The sequence below is a fragment of the Syzygium oleosum genome, unplaced genomic scaffold, assembly GCF_021117445.2.
Source record: "Syzygium oleosum isolate NSW1041296 unplaced genomic scaffold, Sole_v2.1 Sole_v2.23, whole genome shotgun sequence".
Taxonomy (NCBI): Eukaryota; Viridiplantae; Streptophyta; class Magnoliopsida; order Myrtales; family Myrtaceae; genus Syzygium; species Syzygium oleosum.
In genome coordinates, this window is record NW_026607507.1 from 3072074 (window position 1) to 3095531 (window position 23458).

The 23458-nt window shown below is 40.3% G+C and overlaps 1 protein-coding gene and 1 pseudogene across 1 annotated transcript; one reads left to right on the top strand and one right to left on the bottom strand.

Annotated features, from left to right (window-relative positions):
- Positions 1 to 5185: 5185 nt before the first annotated feature.
- Positions 5186 to 16710, bottom strand: LOC130134768 (uncharacterized; annotated as a pseudogene).
- On the top strand, positions 16609 to 23353 carry LOC115682808 (phosphoenolpyruvate carboxylase 2-like). Its single transcript, XM_030607146.2, has 10 exons — positions 16609 to 17084; positions 17644 to 18035; positions 18142 to 18226; positions 18920 to 19142; positions 19610 to 19713; positions 19809 to 19896; positions 20025 to 20179; positions 20483 to 21481; positions 21998 to 22384; positions 22828 to 23353. Exons 1-10 carry the CDS (start codon positions 16917 to 16919, stop codon positions 23125 to 23127), a joined length of 2901 nt encoding a protein of 966 aa, XP_030463006.1. The 5' UTR covers positions 16609 to 16916; the 3' UTR covers positions 23128 to 23353.
- Positions 23354 to 23458: the final 105 nt, after the last annotated feature.

The following is a 23458-nucleotide window of genomic DNA, read 5'->3' on the forward strand; positions in this document are numbered from 1 at the left end:
TTGGTTGTTACTTGGAAGAAATGTTTTTATATTTCCAATTTTGTTAGTTGGGCTATAAATCCAAGAGGAACCAAGTTCGATATTCATTTGACGTGATGTAGTGATTAACTAGGGCATAGTTTCAATAGACATTAGAAAAGGATTGTTAGAGTAGTAAAGATTTAGTTCTATGTAAGTTATGATCTTATCAAACTTGCTTAGAGCTTCACCCATATGCGAGATTCATTCTTCTTCGAGTATTCACTATGTTCTCTCATTTTCTGCAGTTATGGGTATTCCAAAGAAAGATTTGTTTGGGCTCGATATCCGTTGTTGGCATTTTTTTGTCTTGGGTCTGGTGCTACAATTGTTAATGGAATTGAAGCTTGTGGATTGCACACGTAATCTTCTTTTTTGTCTTATCCTTTACCGTTCTTCTAAAGTTTTAGCCAGTTCATAAAATGGGCAAAGTTGTTCTTGATATATAAGGTCATTGTCTTCTTTAGCGTTAGGAAAATATCCAATATGCAGCTTCAAGTGATCGGAGGCTCATTCATGATCGAAGGTATTTCGACTTACCATTTGTTTTGGGCTGCTACTTATAATGAAATCATTGGTATTTTGACTTACCATTTAGTAATCGGAGGCTCATTCACCTATAATATTTGTTCGGTGATGTGCAGATCAAGAGTGATTTGAACCTGTCAACCGGTGTGAAGTGTTAGTGTGAAGTTTCAAGAATGATCTCAAGGAACAAGTTTGTATGGCGTCGTCTCACAATTTAGTATTTGGGTCGAATGCATGAACCCATGCATTTATTGAAGATGATTGGTTTTGATTCAAGCTAGCAAAATTACAAGCTCTACTATACTTGACTGAAAATGTATTTATGTATCATAGGTGGATTCTAAATTGATTCCCTTGTCTAAATTGAACAGGACCTAGTGAGAAGCCAAGAAGAAGCACCACCAGCTACAAGCACTGCAGCTGAGTTAGTATATGCAACAAAATGGGCAGATTTCTTTATCCATAGTTGGATTTATCTTATAGAATTTTATTGGGCTTTCGTGGTACCGAACAAGGCAAAGAAGTGAGAACCATGATGAAGAACACTGAAGAGTACACAAATTTTGGTGTTCCTTGTGTCTTTAGTAACTATGTTAGATTATTTTTGCCTACTTGTTTCTGTTTGTTTTGGAACTTACTGTTTCATTCGGTAGAAAGACTGAGTCGATGATTTTCAAAGTTTTATTTAGATCCTTGTCTTTCCAATTATTACCGTGGATTTCATTCTTTTAGTGTTGCACTTGGGTGTGATTGTTTTTCTCTGATACATCCGTACTCACTTCGTTGGATCCATCTATGTGCATTATCAATTTGTATGAATGAAGATTCTCTTCGAAAAGAGAGTGGCAGCATTGGAAGCTGGTACACCCATATGTCGTAGAAGGGTGCATTACCTATAGCAGTTACATTTGTCGTGACCGAGTTGAAAATGATCATAATTCGTGGTGTTCTATGACCATGTAGGGGTTTATCTTGCGTCGAATAAGCAAAGCTTATATTGTTCGGCATACTTCGGATAAAAAGCGTTATGTTGCTTAAAACAGCAAGCACCGTGTGTTGATCTTGTCTATCAAGAAAATTGACTGAAAAACGATTATGTTTTGAATTAAGGTCTGTTTCGGAGTGGAAGATGGGAATTTCTTCATTGGGACTTAACAAAATGACTAGCTGGATGAAAAATTTAGCATCCTGTTCGGGATAAGGTCTGTTTCCACAAGTTAGAGCATCATTTTCAGTAAATGAATTCCACATTTGAGGTCCGAATATTAGTTTCTTCTTTTGTATATCTCTCGCAATCTTAATTTCAATGTTCCTTGCACGGATTTGGAGCTTTTAGCAGTTCTTTCGTGCAATATTGCAAGTTTTTTTGTGTCAATATGCCTTTCACATCTCCACATAAGTACATGGATATACATAAATTAAAGGAGGAAGAAAAGAAATGGGCACAAGACTAGCCAAACCTGTCTCGCAACGCTGAGCTTGAGCGCAAAATTTGGTTGCGCCATAACTTTCTCCACTAAACTCCATTCCAAGCGAGCTTATAGTTAAAAGAAAGCTCATTCAGAGCACTACAAGAACCCTAACTTGGCCGTCCCAAAATCGAGCCGAAAGCCGATGAAAATTGGCCTAAAAGCCGCTGGTCGCAAGACGTTCACTACGCGCTCAACTTCAAAAATTCATATCCGGCAAACCGTAAGTCCTAATCGGTTCCGTAAAATCTCACAAATCCGCAACATCCTAAACTATCAATTCTATATATATATACGCAGCTCAACGACTCAAAAATCGGATTTCACCGCTCGAATAACACATAAATGGGCACAAAGACTAGCCAAACTGTCCACAACGCGGAGCTTGAGCACGAAACTTGATTGCGCCATAACTTTCTCCACTAAACTCCGTTCCAAGCAAGCTTATAGTTAAAAGAAAGCTCATTCGGAGCACTACAATAACCCTAATTTGGCCGTCCCAAAATCAAGCCGAAAGCCGACAAAAATCGGCCTAAAAGCCGCTGGTCGCGCACTGTTCACTGCAAGCGCTCAACTTCAAAAATTCATATCCGGCAAACCGTAAATCCTAATCGGGTTCCGTAAAATCCCACGGTCCCGCAACACCCTAAACTACCAATTCTACATATATACGCAGCTCAACGACTCAAAAATCGAACTTCGCCGCTCAAATAACATATAATTCCGAAATATGAGCCCTAACTCGGAAAAATATTCCAATTGAACAAACGCGGGGTGTGAATACTTACCGGACATTGCTAATCAAAGTCAAATCGGCCATTCTACTGTAATGCAGAAACAACCAAGCCAAATGAAAACAACAAAGTCAATCAGTTCACTCATATTGACAAGCTCACCACAAGGGACCTCACCCTAACCAGAGGGCAGAAACAGAGGAGGTGCTATGTAGTTTATGGGAATTGCTAAAATAGAGGGCAGAGTGGATCGAGTAGGATCTTTCGCTTGAACAAATCAGACTATCTTTCCAAAATAGTCATAACCAGACAATCTTTGCTGAAACAGTCAACCAAGAATTTGATTGAAGAACATGAAATCCCAAGTTATCATAATAAAGAAGCCGTAACTAGACTATCTTTCCCACGATCATTGCATAATGGAATAGTCAACATCTCATTCACTGAATCCATCAGCAACAAAAGAACAAAAACAACCACATCACTTCCCTGAACCCATCATCAACAAAAAAATACAGCCACATCACTTCCCTAAACCCAACCCTCACAAATGGCTATCATTCTTATAGGTCGAGTTGCGTCCTTTCAATATTTTTTTCTTTCTTGATGGCCTTGCTACTTTAACTGGAACTTCAACTTCAGCTTCTTGTGATGTTGATTCAACATGTGCTTGTGTATCAATTCTTTGTCTCTTGTCCTCTCTAGCACTTTTACTCTTAACCTAATATTATAAGATTTCATTAATTTAAAAATCGTTGTTAGTAAAAAAGTAAATCTAACAAAATGGAAGTACTTACCGGAAGTTTTTGCCTAGACAATGGTGTTTGTGATGCCGCTAACCCAGCCTTCTTAGTGGGGCATGTTAAACTATTGTGTCCCGTCTTCTTGCAACTTCGACATGTCATCTTCATTCCTACCCTCGACATCCTAATACCACTTGCGACCTCACCTTCCTCTCTTATTCTTTTATGTTTGCGTCTACCAGGCTTCGCCCTCGCTGGAAGTGATTCAGGGCCTCCTTATTAGTCTTTTTCCAAAATTTCTCTCCTCGTATGGGTTGAATCATGTTCGATATGCAGCTACGAACTTGGTCTTCTTATAACACTCATCCACTTAGTCATATGCATCCTCTTGCCTATGATTTAGAGCAGAAATGGCATGAGGACATGGGAAGATGAATAGTATCACCATACTAATACGCATACATTTATATGATAAGCAATAAACTTATCTATCACATAAGCTAGGAAGTTCTATCAACCAACATATCAATGAATATAGTGTGACATTGCGATAAGTGATACCTACATCTCAACCCAATATGAAATAGCACTTTATTCTACATCCTCTCTCAATTAGTTGTTTGAATAGACATCTCAGTTCATAAAAATAAAAATCATGCTTTCAAAGTCAAATGACAGGAAAAAAACATTTAGAATGCGTCATTTGCTTCTTCTTCATTAGAAGACGGTAAGGAAATTGTTGCTTAGGAGATTGAAGATCCATTAGGAGACTGTGAATGATTATTACCTGGGTTGGAAGGAAAAGACCAGTTGCCATTTAGTTTGGTTAAATGCGATACATGTATGACGCGATCACTCCATTCTAAGTCCTTCCACTCATCAACAACACCATCATAGTGGAAAAGCATCACCACAAAATCATTTGATGAAACGCAAAGTGAAAATTGACACAGTTAGCCTGGAAAAAGCTCGAGAAAAATAGCCTAAGCAATGCTAAAAGTCTCCTCACCTTTGTAACCATTTTATTCACAAGATCCTTTTGCTTGATTCCAACAGCCACGGCAAACAAGTTAGACGAAGAACTAAGAGAGCCCTGTCCAAAGATCAAGCAAGTTAATGCATGTTCGTAACTATGATGTTATATCTTCTACATTGAAAAACTATTGTCATTTCAGGCTGTTTTTTTACCTCTGCAGAATCCCATAACGGCCTCATTTCCAAATCAGAAGAATTGGCAACAATACCTTCTGGTAAGGCCTCACTTCCACGTGGTCCGCATCGATTCTGAAATGAAAACACAAATAAGCTATTAAGCAACAAGTGAGACATCCGGCATGGCACAATTAAATTGAAAGTGATGAAGTTCAAAACTGCCATTCTCTAATAACAAGCACTCGGATGGAAGGATGACATACCGCACAAGTGCTGGTGTTAGAGCTCGTCATATATCAATTATCCTCCAATCCCATCCCGAGAATTTCTGCAAAACATTTTCAATTTCATTCGCAACATCCAGCATATAAACTGCCGGGACCGAGTAATGTGAAAAAACATGATGATCTCGTAGAACTAAGAAGAGTAGGTATCCACCTCTCTGTAATCGATGCCAACAGCGCACTCCCGATGAAGAGTCCTAGACAAAACAAAGATGCTGCAGAAAGAAGTTGCTGAATTGTATCTCTGTTTTGTCATTCTATGCTTCCAAGCAAGCATTTATCTAACCCCGAAAGCCATAATTGGACTGCAGCCCCATTGCTGTAATACATTTTACATATTCCCGCAAGTGATAGGATCTAGTCCTTAGTCAAGTTATCAATCTTATACTAAAATTATAAAATTAAACTAGTCAAAAACCAATTATTGACTTCAACACAAAATGGCAATTTTCAGTGAAGTAATCTCTTATAAAGTTCATCCAGTTTCAATGAACTCTAAGCAAAGGTGTATAGTCATAAGTGAAAAACTATTGCACCATGGTTATTCAGAGGTAGGTCCATTTAACCGTGAACACCAAAGTAAAATGCATCTCTGGAAATCCTAAGGATAGGAAAACTCAATGATAGTTTGACACTTGTTTATATGGCATTGTTGTGCATTTAAACCTAAACAACACTCGTAGACATAAACACTTACTAAACCTTAAAAAACCCTTAGGAAGTCTCTAAATAACACAAGAGTTACTAAGGCCATGTAGAGTTTGCTCCATTATGTTAATGCTAGACCAAAGAAACTTGAGATTTTTCAAGATTTCTTACTTGGTGGAGTACTGCCCTCCGGGTGCTAGATCCAACATATTCCTCAAGATATTCCTGCACATAATACATTACGCTTCCATAAGAGAAAGAAAAATAGACCAACGGCTTTACCCTATGGATTGCTCTCTCTCTCTCTCTCTCTCTCTCTCTCTCTCTCACACACACACACACACACACTCACACAGCATTATCTCAAACCTCTGTCCGTGGAAGCCTAACACATCGACGCACTTCCATGTCCCAAAAGAAAGACTCCAATCATAAGAACACAAATGAATTTACTTGGAGTCCTTTATTCATACAATCACAGAACAACTAATTGTTCTCCCGAAATCCTTATTTCTTTTGGGATGGAGAAAGATTAAGTATTTTTCCTTTGACAGAGATGAAAGGAGGATGCAGTGGATTTTACAATGATGGTTTAAGTACATAAGTACTGCCTACTTTTGAGTAGTGGGTATCCAAATCAACAGCAGCCCTTTGTTCTAGAGTCTTAGCCCTAAAAACGCGGACTGCAATTGAGATGGTTCGCCGGTCAATCTACGCAAATCAAAAGATCATCGTTAGACCACTCAAATAGTGGATCAAGTGTAATATCAGGACTGGATTCAATTTTTTTTGGTTTTAATTGACAATGTAATTGCATCATCAAAACTAATTTAATTCACATGGTAAATAGCACAAGTAGCTACTTAAAACAAGTATGGGAATTTCTTTGGGAAAGTAAAAATGAAACCAATTTCCTTGAGGAAAGTCAAAACAGCTTCCACTCCCCCAATAACAATGTTCCATCATATGGTGAGGTCAAGATACAGAATATGAATGGATTCAAGTAAACAATAAGCAGTTTCACCATTAAAAGGCAAACGTGAGAGGACCCTTTTTGCCTAGATGAAAACACGGAATCATCTCGGGAAGATCGCAATCGCGATGTAAAGGCTCTCGCTAGATATTGATCTTTCTTAGAATCTCTATTTCAATAAATCATTGTTCCTACACAATATCCAAGGTTAAGTCCTATGTCTCTCGCATTGCTTCTCATTTTCACAAGGAAAAGGACTCCTGTAGCTAATCAACGAGAGATCTTTTGAAAAATAACCATCTCTATGATTTTGTGCAGTAGCTATAGCTGGGTTATTCAAGTGATGCAATGAGATCTTTTGAAGATTTTTCCATCTGAATGATTTTGTATGGCAGCTGTGACAGGGACATTCGAGAGATGCAAACTGTGAAAGCAACTTCTACTACGCGCAACATTAATAAGGAACATTCTTGACATGGATTAAAATCGGCAAGTAACCAACCAGTAAAAGTTCATAACGGCTCCTTTCTAAGCAATATATTAGTAAAAAAAATCCATTTCCTCTTGTTGATGTGGTTAAAGCAAAGGATAGGAGCATGGAACAGGCTCAGCATGCAATAAATGAACAACCTGTCTGTAAAGTACTGAATAGCGAACACCCACACAAACAAATAGTTCTTTTAATGATAAAAGAAACCGGTAAGAACATTCTTTCCCCTTTTAGTTTGCATGGAGAAAAATGTCAATCTCTATTCAAAGGAAGGATCATCGCATACTAAAATGAATGCAATACCTTTGGGAAACATTTATAACCTCCACCAGTCACATTGAGCAATCCTAAAGGTAAAACTCTGTTGGGCACCATGGCAGCCAACTTGCAAGCGATCATAGCTCCTGTTTTGATAGCCAAAGAGGGCGTTAGTCACCCGAAACAAAAAGGACCCCGATCTGGACACATAGGCAGACATGTCATGGATGTGATTTTTAGTTCATTATTAAGTTTAAAAAATGGCCAGATAAATCCAGGCATCCAGAAATTGCAATCAGAATGGTTGTTTTAATTTCTCATATGAAGAACAGAGCCAAATAAGCATCCATGAAATTTGGGTCATTCAAAACTCATTCATTGAATGGCCAATGACATGGGCTCTTTCCCATCCCAGGTGATCGAGTACAGTAATCGCATCTTTCGCCATAATCTTTGTCCTGCTCCATAAATCACATCGAAAGTCAAAGTCAATTTTTGTTAAAATGTTTTTGGAACAGCACCAAATTATCATCAAACTAAAAGACTAAGAAAGCCATCCAATGTGCACGATTAGTCCAAGGAAAGTTGAAGCTGCATTTAAGCTTTGCACCAACCGGCAACCATTCTCCCGTGAATACGATCCCGATTCAAGAAACTCCACAAAGCAGCACACACTCAAACGAACTAGAAAGCTCACGGTATGCGTCGATTGGACTCACATGTACTCCAACTTGTCGGCGGGCATGAAAATGGGAGCTGATTGTTTTGATAATCCTTTTTCCACTTTTATCAGGAAACCAATTCCAAGTCCTCTCCAAGGACTAGGGAACGTGCTTCAGGTATTTATCCATAATAACTTTCAGTCAGCTGAAAATGGCAGAATTAGTCACTTTTCAATGTCAATGAGATCAGTTCAAGCACTCTAGATTTTGCTGTTCCTATCTTAACCATTATGTTACTTCCATGACAAATTAGAGTACCAACTTAAGCTGATAAGTACTTACTTCCATGACACTATTATATATTGCAATCTCCAATTAAAAGAAGAATTTGGAAATACAATTACTCGGTTTCAGGAATTTTTTTGCGATAAATGGTTTCTAAATTCAATCTGCTCTACCATCCAACAAATGTGAAAGACCATGTAAGTTGAGAAAAAAACTCACCTCATGCTCTGGAATATAAACAACGACTGGCTGCTTGCATAATTTTGAAATTACCTGTAATGAATTTATGATTGGAACTGGTCAGAAGCTCAAGAAGAAATAAAGTGAGTGCTGCTAGCAAATGAAACTATCAAAATGTAGAGAATAAGAGGACACCACCAGCTCCAATTAGTGCTTGAGAAACCTAGAAGAATTTACAAAAACAAAAGACTACTACATTTGTCCCTAGATGATCCATCATACTGCTCGATTTGAAACCATAGTCAACTCTTAATTCTACCCGAGAGATAAGGAAGAAAAGAAGCCAACCCCTATTATTTCTGTCTTTGCCAAGGGCTTAATTTAACCACGACTGATCTAGTCCCAGAAAATCAAGAGAACTTCCATAAATTTACACTAGCAAAGGGAAGTGCATCACCAACCTGTATGCTGTTTATTAGTTCTTGAGGATGTTCAACCCTCAAACCTACCTGCAAGACACAATAGGAGGAAAAATGACAGTTAATAGTTTCATTTATATCACCAGTATCCATACATTTGGAATGATCTTACTATGCATACAGATCAAGTTGCCAAACAAGGCATTTCCAAAGATGCCAAACATTTTAGTGACAGGACTATATATTTGAGAGGATCAAGGGTCGCAAGTTGAAACAAGGTTGAAGTAGCGATCAAGATCACAATGCAAGAATATAACATTTCATAATTGTGGCTATAAAGAAGATGAGAAGATAATATTAGCACAACAGATGAGAAATTCATTGCCAAATTGCTTCTTTTGCACTGTCACGCAATCAATCAACTTCTCCTGTGAATACGCTCCCGATTCAAGAAACTCCACGAAGCAGCACACACTCAAACGAACTAGAAAGCTCACGGTATGCGTCGATCGGACTCACGTGTACTCCGACTTGTCGACGGGCATGGAGCTTCAGCCCACGCCGCGATTGTCGAACACGCACACCTCGACCCCACCATCACCACCACTAGCGCCAGCTTTGAGAGCTGAGCGGAGCCATTTCTCGGGACAGAGAGAGAGGGGCAGAGGACGAATCGCCAATGGGGGGCTTCGGAGGCGACGGCGTAGGCGGAGGCGGCCGCGTGGTCGGATCTGAGCCACCGATCTTCACGTTAGGGCAAAAACGATGAGAATAAGTTCAAGTCATATCAAATCTTAACCTGAGAATGGGGCTTCAGAGGCAACGTAGAGGGAGATCCGGAGCCCGAGATCGCCAAAGGGGCTTCGGGAGGCGACGGCGGAGGCGCGGTTCGTTACAGACAGCCGAGCGGTGCCCTTTCACGAGACAAAGAGAGAGGGGCAGAGGACGAATCGCCAATGGGAGCTTCGGAGGCGACGACGTAGGCGGAGGCGGCCGCGTGGTCGGGATCTGAGCCACCGACGGGGTCCGAGAGGCGACGGCGAAGGCAAGCGGTGGAGGCGGAGGCGCGGCTCACAAAAAGAGCCGTGCTTCGCGGAGGGAAGAGAGAGAGTAGATGGGTTTTCTGGAAGGGGACGGCTGAGGCAACCCGCGTAGGCGCGGCGGGTTCACGAGCAAAGGAGGCGAAGTCGCGGAGGAAGAAAGAGGAGGTCGGGAGCAGGAGAAATTTTGAGCGGGAGGAGTGAGGGAGAGAGAAACCAGATGAAAAGTGAATTTTTGAGCAGTCGCGGCGAGGCTAACGGAGGGTTAACGGAGAATGGGAGAGAGAAGGGAAAGCGGCTGATTCTTTAGTAAATCTGATCTGTGGGCCCTTCTTGCCACGTGTCTTCTGCTCAATGGTGTTATGTATTGCTGACGTGGTGTATTCCACTCACGCAATATTTTCTCCTCGTTAACGGAGTGCCAAAGAGTTCGCTAATGTTCTTTATCTCAGCTTTTGGGTCAGAATTTTTCACACTTTTATCTAAATTTTTTTTTCATTTATTCTTCATAATGCAAAGAGTCCACGTCCCTATTGTTAATACCTTTCGGCTAGCTTTTGTTATTGTCAAAACTCCCAGCTTTTGGGAGGTCCATATCGCATCAATTGAATTATTAGGTATCAAAGTCAAACAAAAGACAAAACCCCTTTCGCCGCACCAATTAAAACTTTTCCCAAAATAAAACGCCGGAAAAATTTAATATTCCCATCCATCTAGATCGGTCGTCACATATGAAGCGTTATGAATCTTCTTATTTTCTTCCGATAGTATATTCGAATCAGCACGTCGCGTACAATTTGTCCACCTAAATAAGCTCTACGAATTGCAATCTCTCTTTCGGGAAACGTGCTACAATTGGTTTTTCAGCAAGAGAGAAAAGAAGACCCCAGGGCAAGTGAGGCGCCGTCGTCGGTCCGCATGCATGATGATGTATATGAGGTAGGAGCGTCGATGAGTAGGGTCGGATCGGGAAATTTGGAGTTTGACTTTCTCGGAACACTCCGAAAATTCCGGACCACTTGTCCAAAAGTTCCGAGGCCATCTGCCGATCAACTCCCATTATTTTTCCTTACTTGCAAAGCTAGGGTTTTATATAGATGCCATTGCTTATCTGATACGACAGACTACGTTACAGATCCGCCATTTTCGCCCATTTTTCTTTTTCCTCGATGAACGTGTTCCCATTTTCTTCTTCCTTATTTTAATGAGACCATCGTTATTTCTCGTTGATGGTAGGTGACAATTGGCTACGGTCAATGCGTGCAAGCACACAAGGTGTCAAGACATTAGGTAGGGTGACTTAGATTTTGGGAAAAGCATTAAAAAAATCCTAAACAGTAGTGCCAATTTAATTTTAAACATTTTTTTATCCCAATTTAATTTTAAACCTTTTGATACAGTGTTAATTCAGTCCCTCCGATTAATTTTTGCCGAATATTGATGGGTCGGCAGCCCACGTGACATTTTTGAGCTAACATAGATAATTTTTAATAATATTTTAATTTTTTTATTTTTTTTTATTTTTTATTTTTTTTCTTCTTCCTTTGACTGGTGACCGGCCACTGACCACAAGCGATGGTCAAGCGAGTTGGCCTCACCTAGGCAAGGGTCGTTATTGACCGCCACAGGCGAGGGCAAGCCCTAGTGAGGGCTTCCCTTGCCTAGGCCAGATCTGGTGAGGTTGGCCCTCGCCCAAGCCAAGACGATCTCACCAGATCCGGTGACGGGAGCCCTCGCTAAGGTTCCCCCTCTGGTGACGGGAGCCCTCACTAAGGTTCCCCCTCACCTGGTCGGGCCTCGTTTGTGGCAAGCGATGACGACCCTTGCCTAGGTGAGGCTAGCCTGCCCCGCCATGGCAAGTGGCCAGCCGTCATTTGTGGCCAGTCACTAGCCAAAGGAAGAAGAGAGAAAAAAATAAATGAAAGAAAAAAAATCATAAAAAATATTAATATATTATTAAAAATTATCTACGTTAACGCCGGTAATACCACGTAGGCTAACCAATATTTACGTCAGCAATATTCGGCCAAAATTAGTCAGAAGGACTGAATTGATACTATGTCAAAAGATTTAGAACTAAATTAACACAAAAATAAGTTTTATGACTAAATTGACATCAATGCAATAATAGGTAAAGACTTTTCTAACACTTTTTTACTTAGATTTTCGTATGGGCTATGGTGCACGATAAATTGGATTGTGACACAATAGATTGGCGAATTTCTTGAGGTTGAAATGCTGATCGCAGCTCAATTCAATCGAATTTCATGTTTTATTTAGGGGGGAAAAGTATTGACGATCGAAATAGTCGTGAATGACCGCTACCTAGGCAAGTAGTAGCCATTGGTTGTTGCCCAAACAATTTAGAGCACACTAGCGTTGGCATATACATATACATATATGCTAGAGAGTAACTAATAACAACATAAACCTGAATTCAATTGGATCCGAAATCAATATTCCGCAGAGTGTGATAATGAAATTTTAGGCAAACTTTTGATGAACCAATTAAAACCATGTTGATTTTTCTTTTTGAACTGAATGGAAAATGTTTAGTCAAACAGATTAAATCTTCTTTAAGTATAGTCATAAATGGAATCATGCGGACTTCAATGATGATAAGATGCATCTAATTCTTCCACTCAACACTAGAAGTGGAATCTATCTTCTTGCTTATTCTATATTCCACACATGGTGAAAATCATCAGACAAAAAAAAGGCCAAATTCATCGTCGACAGCACTTATCCAATCTAGCTTTCTAATGTTGTTCAGGTGCCCCAGAAAGATGGCCGGGTAAGGGTTGGATTACCGAGACCTAAATCGGGCGAGTCCCAAAAATGATTTTTTCTTACCACACATTGACGTTCTGGTCGACAATGTTGCTGGCCATGAAATGTTTTCCTACACTACGTGCCAAAAAGTGTACATTGCTAAGGAAGCCATTACTAAGTACCGACTTTAATTTGTCATTCAGCATTGAGGACAAAAGCAATGGCCAATACACATCAAATTGGTGACCAAAAGGGGTACGGTCCATTGAACGAAGGCAACCTTTTTCATTCCCTCTTTCTTTATGGCACGTGTCCCAAAATCATCCACGACCACCCAGCTACTTTTCCCATCTCAGAAAATATTGAAATCGATAAACACTTTGCCAAAAATAAGAAGAAAAAAGAAATTTGCAACGCTTTTTTTTTTATTGTACCTTCAGATTTCGTAGAGCCAAGAACACTATTTCTCGGGATACTATATTTTCTCGTCCCAAAAGCTACTTGATTATTATCGACGACACTAATTATTGATCAGATGATTTCAAGCATATACTTCAAATCCAACCTTAGTTCCGATTTTTGCACGCATAGAATATATAAATAAATTGAAAGAAAATCATTAGCCAGATCCACAAACACTTGCAGAGAAGAGAGATCTAATCGCGTCAGTTTCAAAAGCTGCTCCGTAACTTGTTTATAGTTAAATTGAACATAATATATATATTTTTAAGTGAAATGCAAATGGAATATAATATATATTATATTTCTAAAGTGAAATAATTGCGATGAAAAATAAAGAACATTTTCTCGTTCAACCTCGTGGGGCTCGTGAAAGGCACGTCTGAGAGAAATTGAAATTGGACTTCTCCCGGGTTTGCTATCACGCGCGTCGTGTGCTACACTTCGCCTATTGGCTCACTCCTTCTTCCTGAAAATCCGAAATTCATTGTCAATTCTCGTGCTTCCATGACATTGGCAGATCGTTTTTTCTAGATGTTTCCTTAAACGTGTTTAAGGGGACATGAAAATGAAAGCAACAAGTCAAGAGTTAGAATGCACAAAGTCAATTGAGATCATAAGTCAAAACTTAAATGCGAAAAATGGCCCCCAATATAGCACGCGAGCCTCGGTGATGAAAAACTAGTCCTCGCGTCGTGGAGGCGCATAAGTTTTTTTTTTCTAAATCTAAAAGCACGACCTGCATTTCCAAGAATAATTAAAGACCTACCGGGCATGTTGAATTATCAATCGGGAGCATGTACCGTTTTTTTTTTTATCTCGCATTCTATAAAAATAAACACGATATTTAACGAAACAATCGGGTGAGGAAAAAATTAGTCGGTCAGTATGATCTCTAAGTCGCTCCCAACAAATTAAATCGAAACTAAAGAGGTCGAATAATTTCCTTTCCAATATATATATAAAAGGTACTTTCGAAATGTACATCAAAAAGAAGACGCGCTTATAAAGTTGGCTAGTCTTTTCGTCTCATTAGTTTTCTTGAAAAACCGAGGCGCAAAATCCTGATCCGATCACCCACTCATCGTTGGCCGCGTTGATTTGCGCTCAGTTTCTTTCATGAGAGGTCCTGGTTTCAAAATCGCCCATCGGCAATTTATGTGGGGGTCGTGGCGGTGGGATGCTGCGCTAGCCTCCCTCGAGGACTAGTCGGGCATCACCGCTGGTTTGAGTCCTAACTCGCCGGCCGCGCGGACATCTCAGTTATAAAAAAAAAAAAATCCTGATCCGATCTGAATATTAGAGGAATCAATAGGACAATGTAGGGTAAAAAAAGCTTCTTTACAAATTTCCACGCATTGCTCAATCAAATTAAAGTAGTCATGCCCGACGTCTTTGACCTCAAAAGTCTCGCGAATCCAGGAAAGAGAAGAGGATATGCCATCAATCAATTAAAGCATATTCCTCCGGCAAATTTGGAAGAAAGAATCTTCTTATTGCCCATCTTGTTCATCAAGAAATAGAGCCATCTTTTTCTTACCTTCTTTTCTTGGCCAAAGCACAAGATTGTTCCATATATTAGGGGTGATCGATTCCAGGGTGGGTTGGATCCGGACCTAGAATCTGAAACCAACCCTGTTATAACCGGTTCCCAATTTTTGGAACCTAAACCAACCCTGTTTTTCCTAGACCCTGTTTTGGAACCAACCCTGTTTTTCCGGTCCGGTTTCAGGGTCTACCCGAGAACCTATTTTTTTTTTGTTCCTTTTTTCGGTTTCATTTTTTTCTAGCAAAATAATATAGGTAGCAATGAAACAATTTAAAATAAAAGATGTATAACAAAAACCACTATCCGCCAAAAGTAACAATCCCCAAAATGAGCAATTGAAATTACAATCCATCAAAATCAACAATCCAAAAGTACTATGTAGCAAGACATAGTCCAATCGCATAAATATTTAAGAGTCACATTTCCAGGGAATTTATTCAACATGTTTAGCTCTTTATTTTGCGCCATGATGAGATAACTCCTCACTTCTGTTTCCGAATGAAATATCTTGAAAGAAAAATCAAGTGACTTGGCGGTAAGGCATCTGCTCTCACTAAAAAAATATCTATATATCTCATCTGAATCACACAATATTTAGATGACTTTAAGGGCCGTGCTGTTTCGCTCATAGTTGTGAAACATATTCCAATATTAAACCGGAAATCGGTTCTAAAACCGGTGAAGTAGGGTAACGTGATATAGGCTTTTTACTTTTTTGTACATTATCTCAAAACCGGTTCTAAAACAGGTTTGGGTTGGTTTTTACTTGAAACCGGAAACCGGACCGGTTCTAACCGGTTCCCAAAAAATGGAACCGGTACCCGGACCGGTTCTTGTTAGAACCGATTCCCGAACCTGTTTTTTGGGTGGATTGGTCCGATTTCCGGGTAAACCTGGTCCGGTTGCACACCCCTACCATATATCACTCTTTCTTACAGCAGCCCTCAACATCTAGAATTCCATATTTTAATTGAAGTCTCTTTCCTTTTTTTTTTTTGGCCTATATATCTATTACAATGGGAAACTGTAAAAAAAATCATAAACTTATTATACGGTAATCAAATTCAGTCATAAACCTTTTAATTACTAATTTAGTCCTAAACATTTCAATTTTACCAAATTAGCCCTAAACTTTTTGACGATTTGTCGATATAGTTCTTCCGACCAATTATCAAAATAATAGGTTTATGATCAAATTGGAAAATTTTTAAAAGGTTTAATACTGAATTGACACAATTAAAAGATTTATGACTAAATTAGCAAATCCTTAAAAGGTTTAGGACTAAATTGGCATAATTGAAAGATTTAGGACACAATTGGTCGCCGTATAATAGGTTTATTATTTTTTTGACAATTATACCATTTTCAATATAGTGTGTTCGACCAAAAAAAAAAAATATAGCGTGTTTGTTTTAGTTGCAAGATCTCGTCGTGAATAGTTATGCTTGAATTGGCTTTTATGTTTTATTTTCTTGGTTTGATTTTAATATTGTCGCTTATAGTTTTTGACTTTTTTTTTTCAATCGAGAACAATTGAAACTTTTGCAAAATACAGATGCCGACTCATAGGTTTGTGTATAGAAGTTGCATATTGAACAAATTAAAAGTTTACGGATCACATTATACATCGGCACATTGATTCAAGGTTCGAGGATCATTTGTGTAGTTGTCCTGAAACAAAATTTTAGCGGAAAATGAACTACTTTTTGTACGAGTGGGTGGAACCTCACGGGGGACCACGGGCAAAAGAAACTAAAATAAAAAAACTTCTGGGGGACCAGATTTCACTTTTCTCATTTTCGAATCAAAAAGCAATTTCGATTTTGTGACATGATCGGAAAAACTCGAATTTTTGATTAAATTAATGGACGGGCGAAAAGCTTCTTCTTTTTATAAATCCCAGAACTCACTCAAGCAGTCAGCAGCCTGTACTTCGCCCCTCTCTCTCTCTCTCTCTCGCTACCGTGATCGACTCCTTCAAATCTCTCTCCCTGTCCGCTTTCTCGTGCGCAGTGATCACGGTCGCTGCTCTGGCCTTTTCCGCCATCTTCCACCATCTTCGCTCCTACCCACTTCACGGGATTCGTTTCTCTTCCCGACCCTTTACTCCGTGACCCGTTAGAATCTCTACCGAAGTTGCGATTTTTCTTACCTGCTCTGTTTCTTTTGGCGCCCTGAATTGGAGAGCGTCGAGGGAAAGCAGAGAGGCTGAGAAGAAGGTTGGGGGGGACACAGAGAGAGAGAGAGTGAGGAATGGCGGCTAGGAATCTGGAAAAGCTGACTTCGATCGATGCTCAGTTGAGGCTGCTGGCACCTGGGAAGGTGTCCGAGGACGACAAGCTCGTGGAGTACGATGCTCTGCTGCTGGATAGGTTCCTCGATATCCTTCAGGATCTGCACGGCGAAAACATCAGAGAGACGGTAAGAGGAGTTTTAGCGATCGCGGGTTGATACGGCTTTCTGGGTCATTGTTGTGATGCTAATTGTGCAAGCGGTTGTTGAGTATGTTGAGAATGAATCCGAGTGTTTGTGAAGTTTTGAACTTTATGTTTGTTCTGGTTTGTGGATGCCTGTATAAGCTTGAATTGAATCGACGAGATCCATTACGGCCCAATTGAACTGAAGTTTCAAGTTTATCTATCCCCACCCAAAAAAAGAAGAGAAAAAGTTTCGAGTTTTAGCTAGTCCGTGATATATGATCCTGGAACAGAGGAGCCCACGTAACTATTAGTCCTTTTCAGGTTCGGCTTTAATGACCATGGTCAAATTATCGTTTTTTAAAGTTACCAAATGATGTAAACTGGTGCTGGTTCTGCTTACAGGTCTGGTTGGTCTCTAATCTCGTTGTCATGAGTAGATGAATTGAAGCTTGTTTTTGGACTTTGGTTCAGTGGTTTGGAGTGATGACCTTTTGAAGCTTCTTTTTGGACTGGGATGATCGGCAGAATGCTAACTGTTTATGTACTGATTTGGATTTTAGGTTCAAGACTGTTATGAGCTTTCAGCTGAGTATGAGGGAAAGCACGATCCTCAGAAGTTAGAGGAGCTCGGGAATGTGCTGACCAGCTTGGATCCGGGCGATTCTATTGTTATCACGAAATCGTTCTCTCACATGCTGAATCTGGCTAATTTGGCCGAGGAAGTTCAAATTGCATACCGAAGACGAATTAAGTTGAAGAAGGGGGATTTTGCTGATGAGGCGTCGGCCACGACTGAGTCAGATATTGAAGAGACCTTGAAGAGACTGGTGGGCCAACTGAAGAAGTCTCCTGAGGAAGTTTTTGATGCTTTGAAGAACCAAACAGTTGATCTGGTCTTAACGGCCCATCCTACTCAATCTGTCCGGAGATCATTGCTTCAAAAGCATGCAAGGTCTGTTCTGGGCTCCCCAAGTGTTTTAGTTGCTTATGACTTAGCCATTAGATGACAAACTATCTATTGATCAAATGCATGATGATCTCCTTTGGTATATTTCCAGGATCCGCAACTGTTTAACGCAGTTGAATGCCAAAGATATTACTCCTGACGATAAGCAGGAACTTGACGAGGCTCTGCAGAGAGAGGTATGCAAATGCTAGTTGAAGCATAATGAACACAAGACTTATATGGGCTTATCCTATGAGCTGTGAATTTTCACTTGAAATTGAGTTCGGTGAGATGCAAGATGACAATTGTCTCCACTTTCGGTTTGTTTGTATGCTTAGGTGATTTAGGGGAAGGCAAGGCAACTATTCTAATAACCGTTAAACTTTTGGTATTGAGATCCGTGCATATTATCCTACCGATGGGCTATGGCATATCTTCAGTTCTGATGAGACTGATATGCTTAGTTGTCACGTGTATGTGGTCCTAACAAAGTTCTAACTTTGCTGCTAATTTGATATTGAGCAGTAACGACTAATAAGTAATAAGGGCATCTTGCTGTGGCTTTCCTACTTCATATTTTCAGCGTTACTATTTACTTATGTTTCTCATAATTCATAAACAAGTGGTGCTAGTTCTAGATCTTGCTCCACCTTTTCATTTATAGATATGTGCATTTTCATCCGTAGTTTCTTTTGATCACTGTCCAACTCTGCAACATGTGGAGACATTTGCAATATGTGTCAAAACAATTATATTGATATCGGTGCAATTGGCGATTCTAACTTTTCGTGCATTTGTACCTTATCATTCATGGTGCACCTCTATTTGATTGTAATTTGACAATATTAGATATTTCTTTGGATTAATGGTGATTCATCTTTCTTGTCTAGATTCAAGCTGCATTTCGCACTGATGAAATTCGGAGAACTCCCCCTACTCCACAAGATGAGATGAGGGCAGGAGTGAGCTATTTCCACGAAACTATATGGAAAGGTGTTCCAAAATTTTTGCGACGAGTTGATACAGCGTTGAAGAACATTGGGATAAATGAACGTGTTCCCTACAATGCTCCTCTTATCCAGTTCTCTTCTTGGATGGGGGGGGATCGTGATGGTTCGTAATCTTCATACGAAAGACCTGGCAGTCCTTTGCAATTAGCATTTGTCATGCTTATTGTTGTAATGACGGTTATTATTGCGCTTCATCATAGACATTGACATGGATAGATGAGACTAAAGGGAGGACAACACAATTGGGGAAGTTTATAGATTTTAGATACAATGCAATCTCTCTGATGTACCATAATGGGTGCTGAAGCTAGGGAAATCAATTCATTTAATTGGCATTAATGCTCATAAAAAACCCAAGAAAAAGAAGAAAAGATGGCGATAAGATTATTTTTTCGGTTGTGCTGACTTTCCTTCTTTTTTTGCTCTTGAACAAACCTTGCAAGCAACTAATTTGGGTTCCCTGTCTCTTCTACGCCAATTTCTCACCTCATGCATGTATTAAGAGGCAAAGTAAACCATGTACAAGTTTTATTGGCTTGCTCAGTCGTTCTTTTGTGGTTCTTATTCCAGGAAATCCTAGGGTAACTCCTGAAGTTACTAGGGATGTATGCTTACTCGCGAGAATGATGGCTGCTAATTTATACTTTTCTCAGATAGAGGATCTGATGTTTGAGGTATTGAATTGTCTTTACTCATTTAATGATTGGTTCATGCAATTCAGATTTTGACAATCCATCGTGTTCCTTTTGCATTCGGATTCTCCTGGCAGTTGTCCATGTGGCGTTGCAGTGATGAGCTCAGGGAACGTGCAAACATGCTTCACAGCTCAACAAAAAGAGATGCAAAACATTTCATAGGTAGGTGGTCCTCTGTTGAGAAATCAGTTAATCTGTTAGTTTAAGTATGATATATATAGTCCTTTCATTGGAAATCGCCACCTAAATGCTAACATCAATTGCATTATTGTCTGCAATGTCTAATGCAGAGTTTTGGAAACAAGTACCTTCAAATGAACCCTATCGTGTTATTCTTGGAGACGTGAGAGACAAGTTGTATAACACGCGTGAACGCTCTCGGCAATTGTTAGCCAATGGGTTATCTGACATTTCCGAGGACACAGCATTTACCAATGTCGAACAGGTGTCCCTTCCTTCACGTAACTCTTGTGTTTTTCATCTAAAATTTGAACTACGACTGAAGAGTTTAATGGTTAATCTGTGTCTTTTCGTTACATTTTATGCCATGCCTAATCCGGACATGGAGACTTCACACAGTTTCTTCTTGTGATTCAGCTCAATGCTATTGCATTTTCAACTATGGGATGCAGAATATTCTCTTTTCTACTATTAGTCCTAGTGACGTCAACAACATTTATCTGTTGTTACAAAATAACAATGTATTATTTCTTTGTAAAAACTAAGAGCTTGTGATACACTCTTGTAGTTTCTGGAGCCTCTTGAGCTCTGCTACCGCTCGCTCTGCTCGTGTGGTGATCGGTCAATAGCAGATGGAAGCCTTCTTGATTTCTTAAGGCAAGTTTCTACCTTTGGGCTTTCCCTTGTAAGACTCGACATTCGGCAAGAATCGGACAGGCACACTGATGTCATTGATGCTATCACAAAGCACCTGGGTATTGGGTCGTATCGTGAATGGTCTGAAGAGCGCAGGCAGGAATGGCTCCTATCTGAGCTTAGTGGCAAACGCCCTCTCTTTGGGCCTGATCTGCCCAAAACAGAGGAAATTGCTGATGTCCTGGACACATTTCATGTCATTGCTGAACTTCCTTTGGACAACTTTGGTGCCTACATAATTTCAATGGCAACATCCCCGTCTGATGTGCTTGCTGTCGAGCTTCTACAACGTGAATGCCGTGTGAAGAAGCCATTAAGGGTTGTACCGTTGTTTGAGAAGCTTGCTGATCTAGAGGCGGCCCCCGCCGCTTTGGCTCGTCTTTTCTCGATTGACTGGTATAGAAACAGGATTAATGGAAAGCAAGAAGTCATGATTGGCTATTCTGATTCTGGAAAGGATGCCGGTCGTTTCTCTGCTGCTTGGCAGTTATACAAAGCTCAAGAAGAGCTTATAAAGGTGGCCAAGCAATTTGGGGTTAAGCTCACGATGTTCCATGGCCGAGGAGGAACTGTTGGAAGAGGAGGTGGGCCCACCCATCTTGCTATATTGTCGCAGCCACCTGAGACGATTCATGGGTCACTTCGTGTGACTGTTCAAGGTGAAGTTATTGAACAGTCATTTGGAGAGGAGCACTTATGCTTTAGGACACTCCAGCGTTTTACAGCTGCCACGCTCGAGCATGGTATGCATCCTCCAGTCTCACCAAAACCAGAATGGCGTGCGCTCATGGATGAGATGGCAGTTATTGCAACAAAGGAATACCGTTCAATAGTGTTCCAAGAGCCGCGTTTTGTTGAGTACTTCCGCCTCGTAAGTTTTTTCTCAAAATTCTCTCTCTGGTTGCCCCCCACCCCTTAATCCATGATAAGTAATGCCCGTGTTCCTGCAAATCTGATGACAGGAAAATTTGAAACTTCATTGATGAAGTATATGCCCTTCTAATTTGCTGCTTCTTGTTGATTTTTATTCCCTGATGCTAAGTAACTAGGAAGCCCTATCTTGTAAAAATCCGAAAATATGCAGACTAACCTTCATTAAGTGGCATGGACTTTTCTCTAAAGTATACTAGAAGATTGTAGAATGATCAACTTCACAGAGAAGAAATCTGCAATAAGGATCATAGTCTCCAACATTTTCTTAGAAGTAAATTATTTTACTTGCCACCATTTGCTTATGCATCAATAAGCTTATTTATGATCTTTTTTCGTCTTTATAAATGTTATCTCGTGTCAAAATGACTTCCCAAAGTAGAAGTGCTCATGTTCTGGTGCTTGAAGACTCCAGAAACTATTAAAGCTAAGAATAGTGGTTCTTTTGATGTTGCAGGCCACACCAGAGTTGGAGTATGGTCGGATGAACATTGGGAGTCGTCCATCGAAGAGGAAGCCGAGTGGAGGCATTGAGTCACTTCGTGCAATCCCATGGATCTTTGCATGGACTCAGACAAGGTTTCATCTTCCGGTGTGGCTTGGCTTTGGTGCTGCATTTAAGTATATCATTCAAAAGGACATAAAGAATCTCCACATGCTTCAGGAGATGTACAGGCAGTGGCCATTTTTCAGAGTCACCATTGACTTGGTTGAAATGGTTTTCGCAAAGGGAGATCCCGGAATTGCTGCTTTATATGACAAGCTTCTAGTGTCTGAAGAACTACATCCATTTGGAGAGCGCTTGAGGGCAAATTATGAGGAAACTAAAGGCCTTCTTCTCCAGGTAATATACTATTGAATCTTGAAAGTGAACCTCTTGGACCTCCTAAGTAGGGAAAAGTCATTGTTTGTGGCTGGGTCAACTAGGGCTTCCATTGATATTCACGTCGGTAGGCACGACGACTTTAGTATTTAGCTGAGTTGGGATAACCCGAAATGACCTGAATGGATTTGAATTTACCTCAATGCTTGGCATTTGCCGTTCATATACAGCAGTTCAAAATCTGGAATAGCTGTACTGTAACAGATCAGGTTTATTTGGTTTATTTATGGTTCCATATACACAATGGATCAGTTCAGGACAGACCTTGTCATGTTCAGGTCTGTTGGGATTTACCAACTGCCTGCCATATTGGCCTGGTTTTCTCTCATAACACGTGTAAACAGAGGACTTCAGCCTAAGACTAGAAAGTAGTATTGACATAAACTTGCTTTTCTTTGTGACAGATTGCTGGACACAGGGATCTACTTGAAGGAGACCCATATTTGAAGCAGAGGCTTCGTCTCCGTCATGCATACATCACGACCCTCAATGTCTGCCAAGCATACACCCTGAAGCGGATTCGTGACCCTGATTATCACGTGAAGCTGAGGCCACACCTGTCGAAAGAGTACATGGAATCGAGCCACAAGCCTGCTGCAGAGCTTGTGAAGCTTAACCCCACCAGCGAGTATGCCCCAGGTCTTGAAGACACCCTTATCTTGACGATGAAGGGAATTGCTGCTGGCTTGCAGAACACTGGTTGAGGCTTATGCTATATATAGTTTAGTTTGCAAGAAATGCATGTTATTTAAGAGATCGCAGGTACAAAGAAGTGGTCAATAAATGAGCCTTGTTTACGACGGAGCCTGCTTTGTAAGCAGCCAAAAAAAAAGTTGAACTCTTTCTGCTTACATTATGATGTAACATTTAACCTCGGTCTTTAAAAACTCTTGGTACGATCTATGTATTTAGAGCTGAGTTTTTGCAGAATACATCTCATCACCTACAGAGACCTGCACTGCGGTACAGTGGCACGAGGGGGGATTGGGGTAGGGGCGAGACACATGAAACTTGGTAATAGCCAAAAAAAAAATG

Excerpts from the sequence above, each read along its gene's own strand:
- LOC115682808 (XM_030607146.2), top strand. The coding sequence starts at position 16,917 with ATGGCGGCTAGGAATCTGGAAAAGCTGACTTCGATCGATGCTCAGTTG. Across the intron at positions 17,085-17,643 it reads GCGAAAACATCAGAGAGACG|GTTCAAGACTGTTATGAGCT; the intron begins GTAAGAGGAGTT and ends TTTGGATTTTAG. Across the intron at positions 22,385-22,827 it reads CTAAAGGCCTTCTTCTCCAG|ATTGCTGGACACAGGGATCT; the intron begins GTAATATACTAT and ends TCTTTGTGACAG.